The sequence below is a fragment of the Oppia nitens genome, unplaced genomic scaffold (genome assembly GCF_028296485.1).
Source record: "Oppia nitens isolate AA-2021 unplaced genomic scaffold, nextdenovo-longstitch-racon4-pilon3 scaffold6_pilon_pilon_pilon, whole genome shotgun sequence".
Lineage (NCBI taxonomy): Eukaryota > Metazoa > Arthropoda > Arachnida > Sarcoptiformes > Oppiidae > Oppia > Oppia nitens.
Window position 1 is genome coordinate 2,785,187 of NW_026533250.1, and position 17,382 is coordinate 2,802,568.

Below are 17,382 nucleotides of genomic sequence, written 5' to 3' on the forward strand. Positions count from 1 at the left end.
TCAACAAAAGCAATAATAGTATTGAATTACTGGGGGAGAGAATATGCCAAACGCTACCTGAGTTCTCGTATATTAAAAGCTATTTTTTCGGCAATTTTTTCTAATAACAGTCGACAATAGGAAAAATACCGATTCTTCGTGTTGTTAGTGAGTTTGTTGCACTGGTATTACTGCTCGGGTTTATTGTATTAAAGTTTAGTACATATTTAATGTGTTAGCATAATCTATAGTACTGTACATTATGTCCCAATACTGTATAATTGGTACAATTGGTCTCCTAGACTGTCAAATATTTCCTATGAATACTAGTTAATCACATAATTTAATATTATTTTCTATAGTATAGTATAGGCAACACATATATCAAATAAATAACATCATTATTAGTACTATTAATAAACATTACTCTATAGAGTTGACTAATTGAGCGCATCTGAAGCCGTGAAAGCATTTTTTATGTGTCACCGCTTATTCTTTACGTAAAAGTGCTAACAAAATATCATTTTTTATTTGATAAGCCATTTGATATTGGTGTCAATAGCATATGCCATGACATGCCATACCAGTGCCATCGATACCAATGTTTCGAGTCATACATTCTTTATGTGAAAAATACTTTTTTGAGTTCAGATATTCAAATAAAAGGATGAGTTGACGCATGAAATTAATGAATTGTCTGAATTACACAACTGATAGCACTGTTATACCAACTATAGTTGGCATATCTAAACTACCATTCCTTCTACCAGTGCTTATATCAGTACTTCTTTAGATATCTAATGTTTGCACAACGTTTTGATCAAAGCTTCCATATCTTATTGTCGAAGTTCTCTACTATTATTCATACTATTGTATAGTGTGAGAGAAGCGCATCATTGGGGATGACATAAAAGGTAGCGACTATTGTATAGTACTGTTCCTTAGTGTTAAAAAACGAGATGACATTTTACAAATGACCACTAAATAGTTAAAGAGGACTACTCCTTATAATACTGTCTACCAATATATGTATGTATTTATAAGCAGCTAATCTAAGAAACTCATATAAACTCCAAATACATGACCAAAAGGGCATGTTTTCAAAGGATTAGTACTCATTCCCTTACGATTCCCATTAACACAAATTTACAATACATTTAACCCAAACTTTACCCTTATTTAGCCGTACCCTTAGTAAAGGCTTGTTTTTATACAAAACACTATATACACAAAAAAGTATTTATATAAAAAATTGAAGCTTAAAAAAGTATTATATATAATTTACAGTAAAATATAACATTACTATTATAAAGTATAATAAAAAAAAGTACCCATATTATACTGTGTACAGTATTTATATTATTGCATTAGTTTGATTTATATACATTTTTTAATGCATCCGGCATATATAATATACACCTAGATAATTAATGTAATTTTTATTACTAATTTATTTATAGGTGCCATTATATAAGTTAATTTAAATTAGAAATGTAAAAGTTTAATAAAATACAAACTTATGAAATTACAAAATTACAAAATTAGATAATTATAATATAAAGCACTAGAATAAATTTATTTCTAATAAAGATAAATTTTATTATATTTTTTTTTGTCTATAATAATATATTAATTTAATTAATTGCAAAAATTAATAAATTAAATTTCAAAAAATAATTAGACTCAAATACCAAAGTTTTGCTAATAAAATATACAGAGACAAAATAAAATGTACTTTATGTACAATCTTTATAGCAATTTATTGAGACTATATTGTTAGTTAACTAAAAATTAATAATATTTTTATATTATAATATAAAAATATATAGATGATTAAACGGAAGTAAAATATAAATACATTTGTGAAAACTTAAAATTCAATATAAATTATGTAAATTCTACACAATATAAAATAATTAACTCAAATATGAACCCCAATGGTATAGAGGGTCCACTATTTTGTGGTTTTAAGCATTTTATTCAAAATACTAAATCCAAAACAGTTTATGCATTTGTGTGTTGTATTGAGTACGACATCGTGTAAGACATTGCTATTCAAATGTACGCTTTATTGACATTATTTTGATTATATAGCTTATGATGGATAAGGATAAGGATCGGAATATATATATATATATATATATAAAATATAGCGTTTATTAGATAAGAATCATCTTTCAAATGGGATAATAATAATAAAATATTTTCATATTATATATATAACTGAATCATGAATAGGACATAAATGTCTTAAATCGGGAGAAAAGTTTGAAATAAGCAAAAGATATATAAAACTTTTATAACATAACGTTATTTAAAAAGTTTTGATTCCTTACTATAGACAAAGTTTATGATCAGAGTTTATGTCAAATATTAAAACTTATGATCACATCACCTATTTTTAAGCAACTATTTTAAGCCCCTTTTATTTTATACTTTCTTTCTCCTTAAAAGAAATAATAATTGCATGAATCGAGAGTCCAATGATTTGCTATAACAGGTATTATAAAGTTTGTCATATAATAGTATGCAATGTGAGCGCGAGTCTGACAACAAATCACTATAACTATTGCACTAATTTTATAGAATATATAACTTATATTTTATACTAAATGTAAAGCTTTACTACTCAGCAAACCATGAAAACAGTCAAATGCATCCATACGCCCAACCCATACTTTCCTGACCCTCTCCATATGATTTACTTATAGATCATATTATGTTATATTACGTTATGCCATACTATGGGAACGGGATCACTGGTCCGCAAGCCATAGGGCAATAATATTATTGCCATCAAGTTAGGCAAAGGCATGTAATGATAGTACAGTATAAAAGTATATACAGTACTGTACATACACAAGGTATTGCCCGCATATATAGTACTATTAGTAAGTGAATGAGTGAGTGACTGTGTACGTGAGTGTGTGTGTGTGAGAGAGAGAGAGAGAGAGAGCAAGCGAGAGTAGGTACACTTTGCTGAAAGCATCGGTAGGTGATAATAAAATAAACAGATGGACTGAGTGAGTGACTATTGAATACCGTTGGGATCGCAATGAGCGCAGCTGTGGTGCACTGAAAATGTCGTAAAAAATGAATTCAATTCGTAAGCCATAACTTACATAACTATACTATAAAATGGCATTAAAGGGTTTTTTGCCTTAAAACTGGTCGACCCATAAATATGCGAACTCTATGTCCGCGAATTGTTATTAAGAATTTGTAAACTTTTCTCTCAGTTCACACTTTGGATTTGCTTTTCAATTTGTATCATCTTTTTTTGCCGATTGATATATATTATACCTTTCCATTTGAGAGCACCGGTAGATTGAATGCATTAAAAGAAATTTTACGGAAAATCCTCTTGAATTAAGGCATTAATTCTATTCGTAAACCGATTGAATGTCTAAAAATCTATTGTATTGTGAATAAGGACTTCGAGAAAAGCTTTCAATTTCATCGATAGCTAATCTGAAAAGTCTTTTTTAAGGATAGATTGAGGTATAGATTCAATAGTGAATGTGGTTTAACAACACTGACATCAATAATGCTTTCTTAATTAATACTATTTCTTTATATTACAAAATTACAAATATATATTCAAAAAATAATTAAATATTTTATTTATAGTACAGATCAATAATTATAATTAACAATATGCAATTTACACCTGTATTTATATTAGTATTTGTTATTTATAGATACATATTAAATAATGTCTGAGTAATCAATTTATACATAACCTATGTGTGGGTGTGAAACATATTTATTTCAATAATTATCAGATGATCTCCAAAAAATTATTCAATTGTTTAAAGTGTTGTTATTTAATTGTATCGCAAAGTACATCTGTTTCATTATATTTTGTAATAAATTCCCACAGGAATAATGCAATGGACTGGAAATTTATACAAATATGTTTCCCATTGCAGTACTGTTTCAATTCATATCATTGATGATTCATTCAAATATATATAATATGATAATAAATCCATGATTTTGACCAATAAAACATGTTTTTATTTTATTTATAATAACATAACAACACTTACAATTGTTAAAATACAGTTATGAACTTTATATATTATTTTTCACTACAAAATGCATAACAAGTGCTTGCATTCACTTGATTACACTATGAAATTGAACAATAAAAATATATAATATATTTTTGTTAAATAAATTCATTCATGCAATCAAATTAAATAATATATATTTTAATAATTAAACACAAAAGTCTATAGTTTATTAACTAAACAAATTTTATAAATAGACAATTTTTAAATAGTTAATAACTTTTTTAGAATTTTTTTTATAACTTTTCATAAACATAATCATCTAATGATTATATTATGATCACTATTTGATAATTTATTTTTTGTTTATATTGAATTGTTAATAATTTATTTTGTATTTTAAGAATTTATATATATATATATTTGATTGTTATATAATTAAAAGTATTATATGGTTTTTACTGGCATTTAATGGAACTTTAATGAAAATATTTGTCATTTATTTTCCTCACATTTTCATAAAAAGTTAAGACATTACTTTTGCAAACAATCTTATTCTACTTTATACGCAAAATATCTTTAATTTTATATACAATTTTATGAAAAACAATATATTATTTTAGTATATTTGTAAATTAGTCCTATAGATTCTATTGATATATTAAATATTTTTAAAATATAAATAATTTTATTATTAAAATAAATGAAATTTATTATAAAATTTAGTTTACAATAAAACTTAAAATTTAAATAAAACAAATTATAATCTCATCAAATAATAGAAATTCACGAATGATAGGGACAGAGATTTTAATAAATACAGTTTATATACTTTAGCTATATATACTGTATACTAAAGTTATAATAATAAGTTAAAAGATATGATATAAGATTTAAGACTCGTCTTATTATTATTGATTAAAGTATAACAAATACAATGAATAGCATCGGATATATTTAGTGAACTTAATATTATTTTATTTCGACATATGTTTGGACGGGACTGTAGTCTATATATTTGGTTGTGTTGTATGAAATGAGCAGTTATTTGGGATCTGTTGGTCGGTTTCTGTGAGTAGCGATGGGTTTAGTTTTTTTAGTGGCTTTTCTTATTGAAAGCCTAAATGACATCAAAAATGACGAATTGGTTTTGAAAACCTTATTCTTCTTTTAGTGATAATAAAGATTCTTTGCATTCACTGATCGCTTCACTCTTTGTTATCCAAAAACACATCTCTTTCGTAATACTTGTGCTCTCTTTGCCTGAGAATAAAAATATTCATCATTTGGGGACATATCGGGACAACCCCTTCATTTCGATACAGAATTGGTTGGCCTTCAATAAAAGTGATGCCACTTTTTATGAAGCCAGGTGTGCACCAGTAAGTCCTACCTAACTATCGATCCATTATAATAATAATAATGCATATGTTTTGTTGCCACCCATTATGTTATATCATACCTCTTCTTTAAAAAGTCTAATGATTGCCAAAAACAATCCGAAACACTGTTTGCATCCATTGCTAACAAGTCAACCATTAATTCACGCATTTTTATACTTAAACAAATTGTTTCAACTCAATCATTATCAATGTCCTAATCAATGTCTATTTAAATCATGATTCACTTATTGAAAATTAACTAATATTTTTTTAATCTTACATTTTGCACAATTTTATAACTGAATTTCATTGTACTATATATTAAATTTTAGCTTAAATTCTAAAAAAATATTTAAGAAACCTTTAAATGCATAGAATTCATAATAGAATAGTATATGCTTTACAATATTAAATGATACACTTTATGAGGAAATACTGAGTAAAATGTTATGGGAAACACATAAGAAATAGAAAATTCCTTTATATTTAGCTAAATGTGAGCCCATTTCGGGGTTTTATTTTAAAGTTTTTTGAATTAAAGGGAATTTGTGTTTTGAAATTTAGAAACATTCGGTTCCTTTCAGACTTACAATGAAAGCAAAAACACGTAATCTTTTCATAATATGGTTACTCTGTATATGTTTGGCAATACCTGTGATGAGAGGTATCTAATGTCAGAGTTTTGTGATTAGAATAGATTGTGCAGTGGTTTGTGGTCTTTCCTATTGATTGCACTCATACTCTATAAAAGGGTTTTAGGTTTAATGCATCACTGAATCCACAGTAATAACACGTCATGTCATTACAGAGGACCTGCATTTTCATGCAATGTCTGTCCAAAAATAAATTTCAAACAACAACTACTTTCTCAGTTTGCTCTCCCTTTCCTTATGACATATAAATTCTTAAACTCAATTCCTGTCACATCTATGATATGTCGAGGACATCAAACTTCAAGGACAGTCACATAAGATTTTTGCGCCAAACATTTTATCTCCCTTTTCACTTATGAAACGATTTTCGATCAATTTATTTAGATTTTTATTTATGACAAATTGTTATTGAAATCTGATATTCAGTATAACTAGAATTAAAGTATTATAGTTTCAAAACACCTTACAGTGCTTTTAAAAAAGATCTGCAATATATAAATACGTTAATAATATTTTCTAGGATTAATAATATCAAATTAATAGTTTGATAAATTACGGTTGGATTTATGTATAATCAAAAAACAATTGTATTTTTAAATTTTACATCTGTTTTCATAACAGCATTTTTAAGTTTTCTTAATAATTGAAAAAATATTTGAAATTAGTTTTTATAATTTTCTGCAAATATATGAAAATGAAATTATGACATACCGTTACTCAATGCTTCTCTCTCTCTCTCTCTCTCTCTCTCTCTCTCTCTCTCTCAGCAATTATCCATTGGGACGTATATTGAGAGTGCATACAATCCCATAGGTACTGCACCTCCAACTAAAAAGCATTGGTTATGTATTATATTGTATATACTGTACTTTATATATACCATATATGTTATACCTGTTTGAATGCTTTCATACAAATTTCAATTGAAATCCAAATTCTACACTTCAATGGTTGGTCTCAATGGTAAAGATTATTAATGATTGTATACAAAAAAAATCTATAATATATTGAAACCCTTTCTGGTATAACAAGAGGCGGTTCTGTATATACGATGTATTACTCAATAAAAAATTGACAGTCGATTGTGAATATGTACTCCTTTTTATGTACAAACTTATGTTAAGCCATATCTTTCGCTGTAATTTCTCCATCAATTGTATTGTCACATCCATTAGTCACTAGATTTAGGGGTTTGGACTCAATTTTTATAAATTATTTGACAATCTATTTAAGTTATCTTATAGTGTCTTCAGTTTGAAACTTATGTTAATTTACTAAAAAAATAGTTAAAAATCTTAACGACAAATATTCCAATTAATTTATATTATACAGAGTTTAATAGTTACTTAACTGATATACAATATATTCAATATATTCATTTACCGGTATATACAGTATTATTATATGAAAAAATTTTGAAGTAAAAAGTAGACAAAAAAAGAAATCATATGAAAATGTCAAAATTGTAATGAATATTTTGAATAAGATTTAAGTTTGATTTATACAAAAAGCGGTAACATTTAAAGTTATTATTAAAATCAATAAATTACTTCAATGAATGAGATTCGTTGGACAGCAATAAAGAGACTGAATATAGAGTGAGTAGTCGTCAACAGATCCAACTTTGTTCACAAGTGTGCACAAGAAGTAAACCATTGTATGAGATTCACGCCTATTATTCTTATTTCAATTCATTTTATTGTCACTGTCTCTCTCTCTCTCTCTCTCTCTCTCTCTCTCTCTCTCTCTCTCAAAATATCTTTTTAAGTTTTAAAATAAATTATATTTACGGCAATTGGAAATGGACTGTAAGTTATAATTCTAATAATTTTTACAACAATTGGACAGAAATGAAGTGTAAATAATCTTTTTATTATTTGCTGAAGAATGATGTGATAAACTGTTTCTCTCTCTCTCTCTCTCTCTCTCTCTCTCTCTCTCTCTCTCTCTCTCTCTCACTCTCACATACATACCAACAGATACTGAATTTTCAATAAATTATATAAACTATAGTATATTGTTATTGTTATTGTTATAGTGCAGTACATATTGCAGATGTATTTTACTAAAAATTTTTATGTTCACAAAAATGTATGACTTTTTTATCCATATATTTTACCAAATATGAAGTTTTTAGTGAATAAAGCAAAGAATATCTTTGGATAAAACTGTTTTTTATTACACTTTTCTTGGGTTAGAAACTATGGTCCGAACCAAACAATTTGGTGTCCCTTTTGAGCTAATCTCGTAAATTCTCGGTTAACTACAGCTCAAAGAAATTTTATAATATGAGCCCATTGTTCATCAAAATACATGACTATATAGAGTTGACTTATATTTTTTGAGAAAAATTTTACTCAAAAAACGCAAATCATAAGAAAAGACGAGAAAAGTTCATAACATTGTGTCCATTCATTGAAACCAAATCTCCGGTCCGTTTAATAGAAGTTTACGTTTTCACATAAATTTTTATTAATATTTTTCTTTTAAAAATTTAGTTCCCATTAAACGCATTTTAAACTTTTATAAATATTTTTACTTTCTCACTATTATTATTTAATGACTTAGTTGTGGTTGAAAATTTTTAATGTTTTGGTACACTACATACAGTATTGTATAATAATTAAATTTCTATATAACTAATTGTATGTCAAATAATATAATATGTTTTGATAACTAAGTTTAAAAATTTAACAATCTATAAAAGTTAGACAAAATGTTACTTTTATATAATAATTATTGATATTTTTAGTTTATGTATATTTCATAATACAAACTAAAACAATGCAAATTTTTAGTATTAAATTTATTACATAACTAATATCATTGTAGCATATTTTAAGACATATAATATATCTTTGCTTTACACGAAACTCAATACAAATTACTAAATTAATTGTAAAATAAACCTAAAATAATGTTTCTGTGGCTAAAAATATTTATTTGTATCGTTAGGTCAAACACTTGTATGAATTCTCCATCACTTATAAGACTTGTCAGATCAAGTCGTAAACAATTTATTTGCGATAAGTTTGTGATAAACAACACACAAAAATGTGTATTTAAAACTTGTTTAGTGTTTACAAGTGTGAACTATATATTTTTGTAGATATTTATTATTAAAAACAATTTGTCTATCATTCATTAAAAGCTGTCAAAAAATAGTGTAAAGTTATGTCAAAAATACTGTAATTATGTAAATCATAAATAATACGATTATAAATAATTTTTATACCAAAATACTTAATGTAAAGTACAGTAGCTATTAAGCTATTGAGAGGATTTTAAATACAATTTAAATATAGTGAACACTTGTCACACAAATAGACTTTTATAAGACTTGTATTTTCTATGAGAACAGTGTTGTGAATGTTTAAAGAACCGACAGTTTTGTGTCTGAAAAAGATATTTTGGGGTAAAACTCAATAATTGGTAAGTTTTTACAGGTTTTTATAAGCAATCAATACAAACGGAAATAAGTATGAATTGAGTGGAAATTTTGTTATAAATATCTATTTTGTTAAACAGGAAGGATATCACTGCTGTGTTAAGGGATGTGGGGCTCGGTTTCCAACGTTAAGTCCATTTGTCTTCAAAGTTTTCACCAATGCTTACACCGTATATTTCATCAAACAGTTGCACACCATATAAATCAATAGATATTTGCCATAAAGTAATTTATTGGAAAATAGACTTTACTTTATGAATTAGACAACTATTAAATACCGTTACAAAGCACACACCAATTAAGCACAAAATACTGTAAATTTGCGCCAAATTATAAAAAATATCATAAAAACATAAATAGGGGACATCTGCTTCAGATACCGGTTCAATCCATGTGATATAGTGTGACAGTTATAGTTAAAAGAGGAAAGGGTCTCAAACGAGAGAGAGAGAGAGAGAGAGAGAGAGAGAGAGAGAGAGAGAGAGAGAGAGAGAGAGAGAGAGAGAGATTGGACTTACTCTTAGTACTCAATAAAGCGGTTATTATAATCAATAAGAATTGAAATTCTTTAACACATCAAAAATGATTTTTTGCATAATAGAAGAAATTAATGATTTATATAGATATCAATAGAAAAGATCAATAATAAGAGTCTTATATCAAAATATAGTGGTTCTGCTTTGCCTTATCTTAAGTATTGACAAATCAGTAACCGATGTAGTAATCGGTTCCCATATATCGCACGGACGGTACATAAGACATGGTGTGTGTGTATTGGAGTATTAATTCAAATCATAAAATCATAAAAAATGGATTTAAGGAGCGAAAGAGTTGGTCCCCTTTTTAAACTCTTTTATTGTTGACTTTCAAACAATCATTAATAAAAATGACAAATTCTTTCACTTACTAATCATGTTTTTTATGCAATTGAAAAACCATTTATTTGTTACCCTAACACACAATCAGTCACTGTTTCTGTATTTTACATATAAATCGTATGTTTTATGCCATTGAATTGATAATCCAAAATTTTATTGTTAATATAATTAATGATATAAAATGTTTGTTATAACTTATTAAAGCATTTCACATTCAATGATCTTATTTTTTAAATCATAAGAAGATTATAATATTGTTTGCATAGCATATATATATAAACTTTCGTATAATAAAAATATCAACAATTTTATTTAAAATTATAACCAAAATTTTTTACTTTTATATACTATATTGTATTAATAATATAAAAATAATATTATATTTTATATATAATAAAATTTTGATAACTGAAATCGTAAATTGTATTTAATATTTAATATTAAATTTTAAATCATAGTAATAATTATAAGTTATTGTTAGAAATTAACAAAAGACTTAATTATTATTGAAATTGTAAAACAAATTTATAATTAAAAATGCAAAATACTGTTTATATTGATCACAAAAGATTAGTTTATGGTGACCTTCACATCAAATTTTCTTTAGATCTTATATAATAATAGGCAAAATGTTTGGCCTTTACATTAAGGCTTTGATCTAGAATTATGGCTATTATTTAAAAATCCCATAAAAATCTATTTTTAAAATATTCGTTTTACACTTAATTGTATTGATATTGAATTAAAAATTAGTTTAATAGTTAACTAAATAACTTCCACAATAACATAGAGTATTGCTTCTAAATTTAATTGAATTATAGTTATATATAAATTATTTAACGTATTTTATAATATTTTAAAGTAGCGGTAAGTCTTAAAAACAGTTAATAAATTTATTGTTGGCTTAATTTTTCACTCATTTTTATTGCACAGTATTTAATAGAAAACGTGAAAAATAGCAAATAATTTGCACGAAATTGTGTTGTCATCGGTATCGTTGTATCGCCGCTCGCGTTAAGCCTTACAGTATATTAAGGTTTAGGTGTTTTTTTTATCATAAACTCATCCAATAGCTAACACACTATATATTCTGCATAAAATGAATACAAACACATAATATGGGCATAATTTGTGTTATATAGTGTTATATAGTGTTATAGAGTTGATAGATAGGCCTCAAGTTTGTGTGCCGGCGGCTAAAACGTGACCAAATGACAGGTGCAAATGGGAACACATTTTTTAGTCATAGACTGACTCTGTGTTCACTAGAAAATTGAAAATAGAAGTAAACAAGAAGTGCTTCCAAAACATTCACCAGATCTACGGTACAAACTATAGGTGTCTCAGTACTCAATATCTCTGTACTCAACAAACAGTTGACTTACAGTATGTTATGTAAAAAATTGTTGCCCTAAAGTTTATGGGATGACCACAACTATAATGTAGTTTACTTATTAAATATACATTTTGTTGTTTTAAATATAGTATTTTGTTATTCATATTTCATTAATTATAATAGAATCTTATAATTAATTATTTGTGGTTATATACAGTACTGATAATTATTAAACTGCAAAAAGTTTTGATAAATTGACGAAATTGATAGCATATTAATTACTAATTAGACAGTTTGTAAATATAGACAATTTGAATGGTTAAAAAACTTGTAATAAACTTATGTTTTATATATCTTAGTCTTAAAAATCATAAACATCTAAAATTTTGAAACATTAATGAGAAAATTTTAATTTATTTGTCAAAAATCTTATAAAAATTGAAATAAAAATACAAATGTTTGTGTTAAAAAAAGTATTTTAATAATAATATCATATAAATGTTATATACATTATATGTTGATATTAAATGTCAATTTAGTAATAAATTTTATAAATAGGCAAATAAAACATTGTAACTTTGATACATAAATATTATATTTTTATATTAAGAGTATTCTGTAATATATAGTATATTATATACTGTATATAAAGATTAAAGATTTTTTTAAATGTTTTTTGTAATTTGATAAATGTTTTGAATCAATGTTTTTCATAAAACTCATATGGTTTATAATATAAACTTTATATAATATATAGTATATATTATAAATTATATATGTAATCTACAATATAATAGCATATGATTTTTATATTATACGATATATCAAACAATATGATAAGGATTTGTTGTCATCGATATATAGTAGTGTTGCCAATACTATGTCTACTTCGGGACAATTATACAATTATACATTACATTATACATATACAGTATTATTAGTACAATATATTTGAAATAAATAATATCATCTTATATTAAAGTATTATAAATATTGTATTTTTATATATTATTTATAAATTATATACAAATTAAATCAAATTAAGTTTTGATTTCCTGACATCATTGGATAAATTAAACCAATAATAAAGTTATTATAAAGTTTTGTTGATATAATATCATAAATGTGAACAAAATTACTAAAAATAAAACTTTATTATCAATAGTTATCAGTTATCTTCTGACTAATGAGTCATAACATATTCAATACATTTATATTTACATTCATTTACTTTATAAACAAATATTTCAATTATAATAACTGTTTTTTGATTTTAAATTAGTCACACATTTGTTAGCAATAAATATATTTTGTTTTTCATTTTTTATAAATGTGTAAAATTAATAGTGATTTTTAATAAAATGTTAAAATATTTAATTTTTCTCACATTAACACTCTGTTTAGTCAATTGTTTTGATTTTTATGATCACTTCTTGAATTCTTTAGAGAGTCATGAGTTAGGAGATAATAGCGATGAGAAGCCGTGGAGCGGAACTATTTGGGCGGTTCTGGTGGCGGGTAGTAATGGTTGGTTCAATTATAGACATCAGGCAGATATATGTCACGCTTATCAGGTTCTTCACGAACATGGAGTCAATGATTCAAACATCATAGTCATGATGTACGACGATATCGCACACAATGAAGAAAACCCAACCAAAGGCGTTATCATCAATAAACCCAATGGAAGAGATGTCTATAAAGGAGGTAAACCATCATTACTCTCATATATGCCTTTTCATTATTTGCTTTTCTTTGACTGTATCGTCAATTAACACCATCTGTACTATTGTTTTCTTAGTTCCCAAAGATTATATCGGCAAAGAAGTGACGCCAAAAATGTTGCTTAAAGTCTTAGAGGGGGATCAATCTCTTCATCAAAAGGGCAAAAAAGTGGTTAAGAGTGGTCCCAATGATCACATATTTCTATATTTCGCAGATCACGGAGCACCGGGACTTATTGCCTTTCCTAGTGATGAACTCTATGCTAAAGATCTGAATAAAGTACTAAAATCTATGGCAAACAAAAAAAAGTTCAACAAAATGGTTATCTATATTGAAGGCAAGTAATACTTGACTTAATTAAGACAAATAACTTTATTTATATAAGATTGCAATGATTTCTACTCATTGTTTGGTTATACAATACTTTATATTAATATATAATTATTATTTATCAAAAGTATCTTTTAAAATATTTTATAATTAACTTTATGGGATATTAATACTGTAAGATAAATGCATTATTAAATTATATAAATTATTAGGTACTGTATATAATAGAAATTAATAGATAAACAGAAAGCGAGAAATGTAATTGTAATGTAATTTAATTATTTAGAAATTAGATACAAATTTTAAAAAATACTCAACATTTGTGACAATAAGAGAGAATAATTTAGAAAATTCAGAAGCGCTATAATAATAATAATAATAATAATAATTCATTTTTTGAAAGAAATTTATAACTATATCAGAAATTAACAAAAATCTAATTACTTATATAACAATAATTCATAAAAAGTCATGATTCCTAATATTTAATACATTTTGGTTAACTTATGTCACGAATATTATATTTACAAAATATTAATAATAGTTTTGAAATCATAAGCTTTAGTATATTATACTTGAGTTTGTTATAAACTATTGATATCCTATACACAGTAATAGTGATTATTATAAGCAATTATAAAATTCTTTGAAATCTTTAAATAATATAATATTATATTATTTATTAAAAATATTTAATAATAACAGTAAATTGTGAAATGTATGAATAAATGTCTGGAATAATAATAATAATAATAATGTATTTATTATATATATATAATATATATGTAAAGCCTGTGAAAGCGGTTCAATGTTTGCCGGATTACTGCCGACTAATATTAATATATTTGCGACGACTGCCGCCAACTCTTCAGAGTCGAGTTATGCCTGTTATTATGACGATCAAAGAGAGACCTATTTGGGTGATGTCTATTCAGTCAATTGGATTGAAGACAGTGATGCCCAACACTCACTAATTGGAGAGTCATTACAACAACAATTTAAACGTGTTTTACGGGAAACTAATACATCGCATGTCACTGAGTTTGGAGACATATCTATAGGAAAACTACCGTTAAGTCAGTTTCAGGGCTCCAAACGATATAATAAGACTTCTGATGGAAAGGTAGAGATAAGAGATGCGGTGGCGAGCAGTGATGTACCGCTGGTTATAGCTATGAAACGACTTAACAAACACAATCAGACAGAAGAGCAACGGTTCTTAAATAGATTCAATTACGAAGAATTACTCAGAGCTCGAAGTTTTCTTATCAATTCAGTTAAACATTTGATACACGAACTCAATATTAAATTGTATTCAGTGGACAGTATTTGGAGCGACAGAAGAGTCCTAACAAACCACAACTGTTATGTCGATTTGATCCAACATTTCGATAATCACTGTTTCGATCTCTCGACACATCCTTTTGCGCTCAGATTTCTCTATATTTTTGTGAATATTTGTGAGACATTGGAACCAAACGAAGGAAACGCCAGAATAATTGAGAGTTGGATTTCATCTATTGTTAAGCACTGCTCTCTTCATATATCAGATCATCCTTTTACACAAATTCTTTAACTAACTTTTGAATGTCTTAAGCCATTGGATTAATTTCCTCATCAGATTAGAAGTTTGTCCTAAATTTGAAATAATAGGCAAATCTTTTGTAAATTGAGGTACTTTTGCATAAAATATTGTATAGTCAGCTGTGATTTCAATTAAATGCACATATAATAGATATATTTAAATAAAATAATATTTTATCGATAATAAATTTTATAAAAAATAACATATGTTACAAATAACAATAAAATATTTTATTTTATAATTTTATCAACACATATTTTAAATAATACAGTATATTAAATGTATCAAATGTTATCAAAATAAAAATATAAGAATATATTCAAAAAATAAACTAGGTACTATTTATATTTAAAATGCTTACTGTAATTAACTATCAAATTCCACATTATCTATGACTAGTCGTCCACTAAATATTGAGTTTTTAATTGTATATTACTTTTAAATTAACAAATATATCAATTTATCTAACCTAATGTAAAATTTTTAAATATTTGACACCAAAATAGCAATCATTTAGCATAAAATCTTAATTAAAATATAAGTCTAAGGAAGATATTGAGAAGATTATAATTTAAAAAATATTGGTTTATATTTAATACATAATCGCAAGTTAAACAAAAATGATTTCTACAATATAATACAGTATTCAATCGCAATAATAGTTACTATTTGTTGATTTTATTGCAACAATAGTTAGCATTTTTTATCGCATTGACTGACCAGTTATTGATCGACTAACTGATCCGTATTGACTATGTTTGGTCTCAAAAGAGTCATTACTCTGGACTTTTGCAGAACTTCTTGTGTGAATTCCAATGAAATTTTTGACACTCAATGTTACAATAGGCCACACGTTTGCATTGTGAGCATCGTTTGTCTGGATTTGGTTCACCACAAGTGCCGCAAACTATCGAGTCTTCGTCAAATCCTTTCTGACCATTGACTGCTTGCGATAGTATCGATATAGCACTCGGCTCTGACCCGATATCGACAGTGGACAGCGTTCGGATCAATTGCTGAAAGAGAGCGCTTTCTTGATAGGGATATTCGCGAATACTTTGTCGCAATAATTGTTCCAAATATAAGGGAAAGCCGTCGCCCTCTCGGGCCTTAAGCCATGACTTAAGAAAGGCATCCAATTTGTTCATTAGTTTCTTTTTGGTGACTCTTTCCTCAGCATTGTCCTCATCATTATCTTTGCATTTAATATTAATGTTAAGTTGTTTAAGTAAATGTCTTAAAATAAAAACCAAATAATGAACTTTCAATGAAATCATTTCGTTTTGTTTTTGTCGCAATTGTTTTTCGCACAACAACTCCAAGACTTTAATAATTTTATCGCCGTTTTCTATAAGAATCCAATTATCCTTGAGATGTAGTCCTACTTTAATTGGATGAATGTTTGTCTGTCTGACCCATGTATGCAATGGTGAGACCAGTCGTAAACTAAGTCGCGGCTCTTTTTCTAAACCTTGGATTTTGGTGTAGTACTCGATGTCATCTCTGGATATAAAGTTATTAATGATAGCAACGGCCGCGTGTTGGCCAACAAAAGCTGCCATTTGTGCGGCATTTCTATTGACTGAATTGACTGCATTGATGTTGGCCTCACTTTCAAGCAATAGGCTCACCACCGATAGATGACCTCCGAGTGCGGCAAACATGAGTGCAGTGTATCCGTGGATGTGTTGGCAGTGATTGACATCGGCTCCTCTTTCGATGAAATACCGACAGATCTCATGATTTCCTTTATAGGCCGCGTGTTGTAACAAATTCATGCCATTGTCATCACAACAATTGATCCGCACATCGCTCTCATTCAACAATTGTTTCACTTCTTCTAACTTATTTTCGGAGACCTTTTGGATCAATTGTTTCTCATTTTCAGACAATTCAGTCATCATTTGATTCAATAATTAAACTAATTATAAGTTATATAATAATAATATAATTACTACTAATAAGTGACAAATAGATGTCAACAATCATTGTATTAATGTTTACAATCGATTCACTCGACTCAACACAACCATTGGTTGCCATAGTTTTC

General features: G+C 26.7%; 2 protein-coding genes across 2 annotated transcripts; one reads left to right on the forward strand and one right to left on the reverse strand.

Annotated features, from left to right (window-relative positions):
• The first annotated feature begins 12,934 nt into the window (after positions 1-12,934).
• On the forward strand, positions 12,935-15,562 carry LOC128962993 (legumain-like). The gene is made up of 3 exons (XM_054309449.1): positions 12,935-13,399; positions 13,494-13,754; positions 14,539-15,562. The coding sequence occupies exons 1-3, from the start codon at positions 13,054-13,056 to the stop codon at positions 15,321-15,323; spliced, it is 1,392 nt and encodes a 463-aa protein (XP_054165424.1). The 5' UTR covers positions 12,935-13,053; the 3' UTR covers positions 15,324-15,562.
• Positions 15,563-16,045: 483 nt separating this feature from the next.
• On the reverse strand, positions 16,046-17,249 carry LOC128962062 (ankyrin repeat and MYND domain-containing protein 2-like). Its single transcript, XM_054308390.1, has one exon. It carries the CDS (start codon positions 17,234-17,236, stop codon positions 16,109-16,111), a length of 1,128 nt encoding a protein of 375 aa, XP_054164365.1. The 5' UTR covers positions 17,237-17,249; the 3' UTR covers positions 16,046-16,108.
• Between the last annotated feature and the right edge of the window lie 133 nt (positions 17,250-17,382).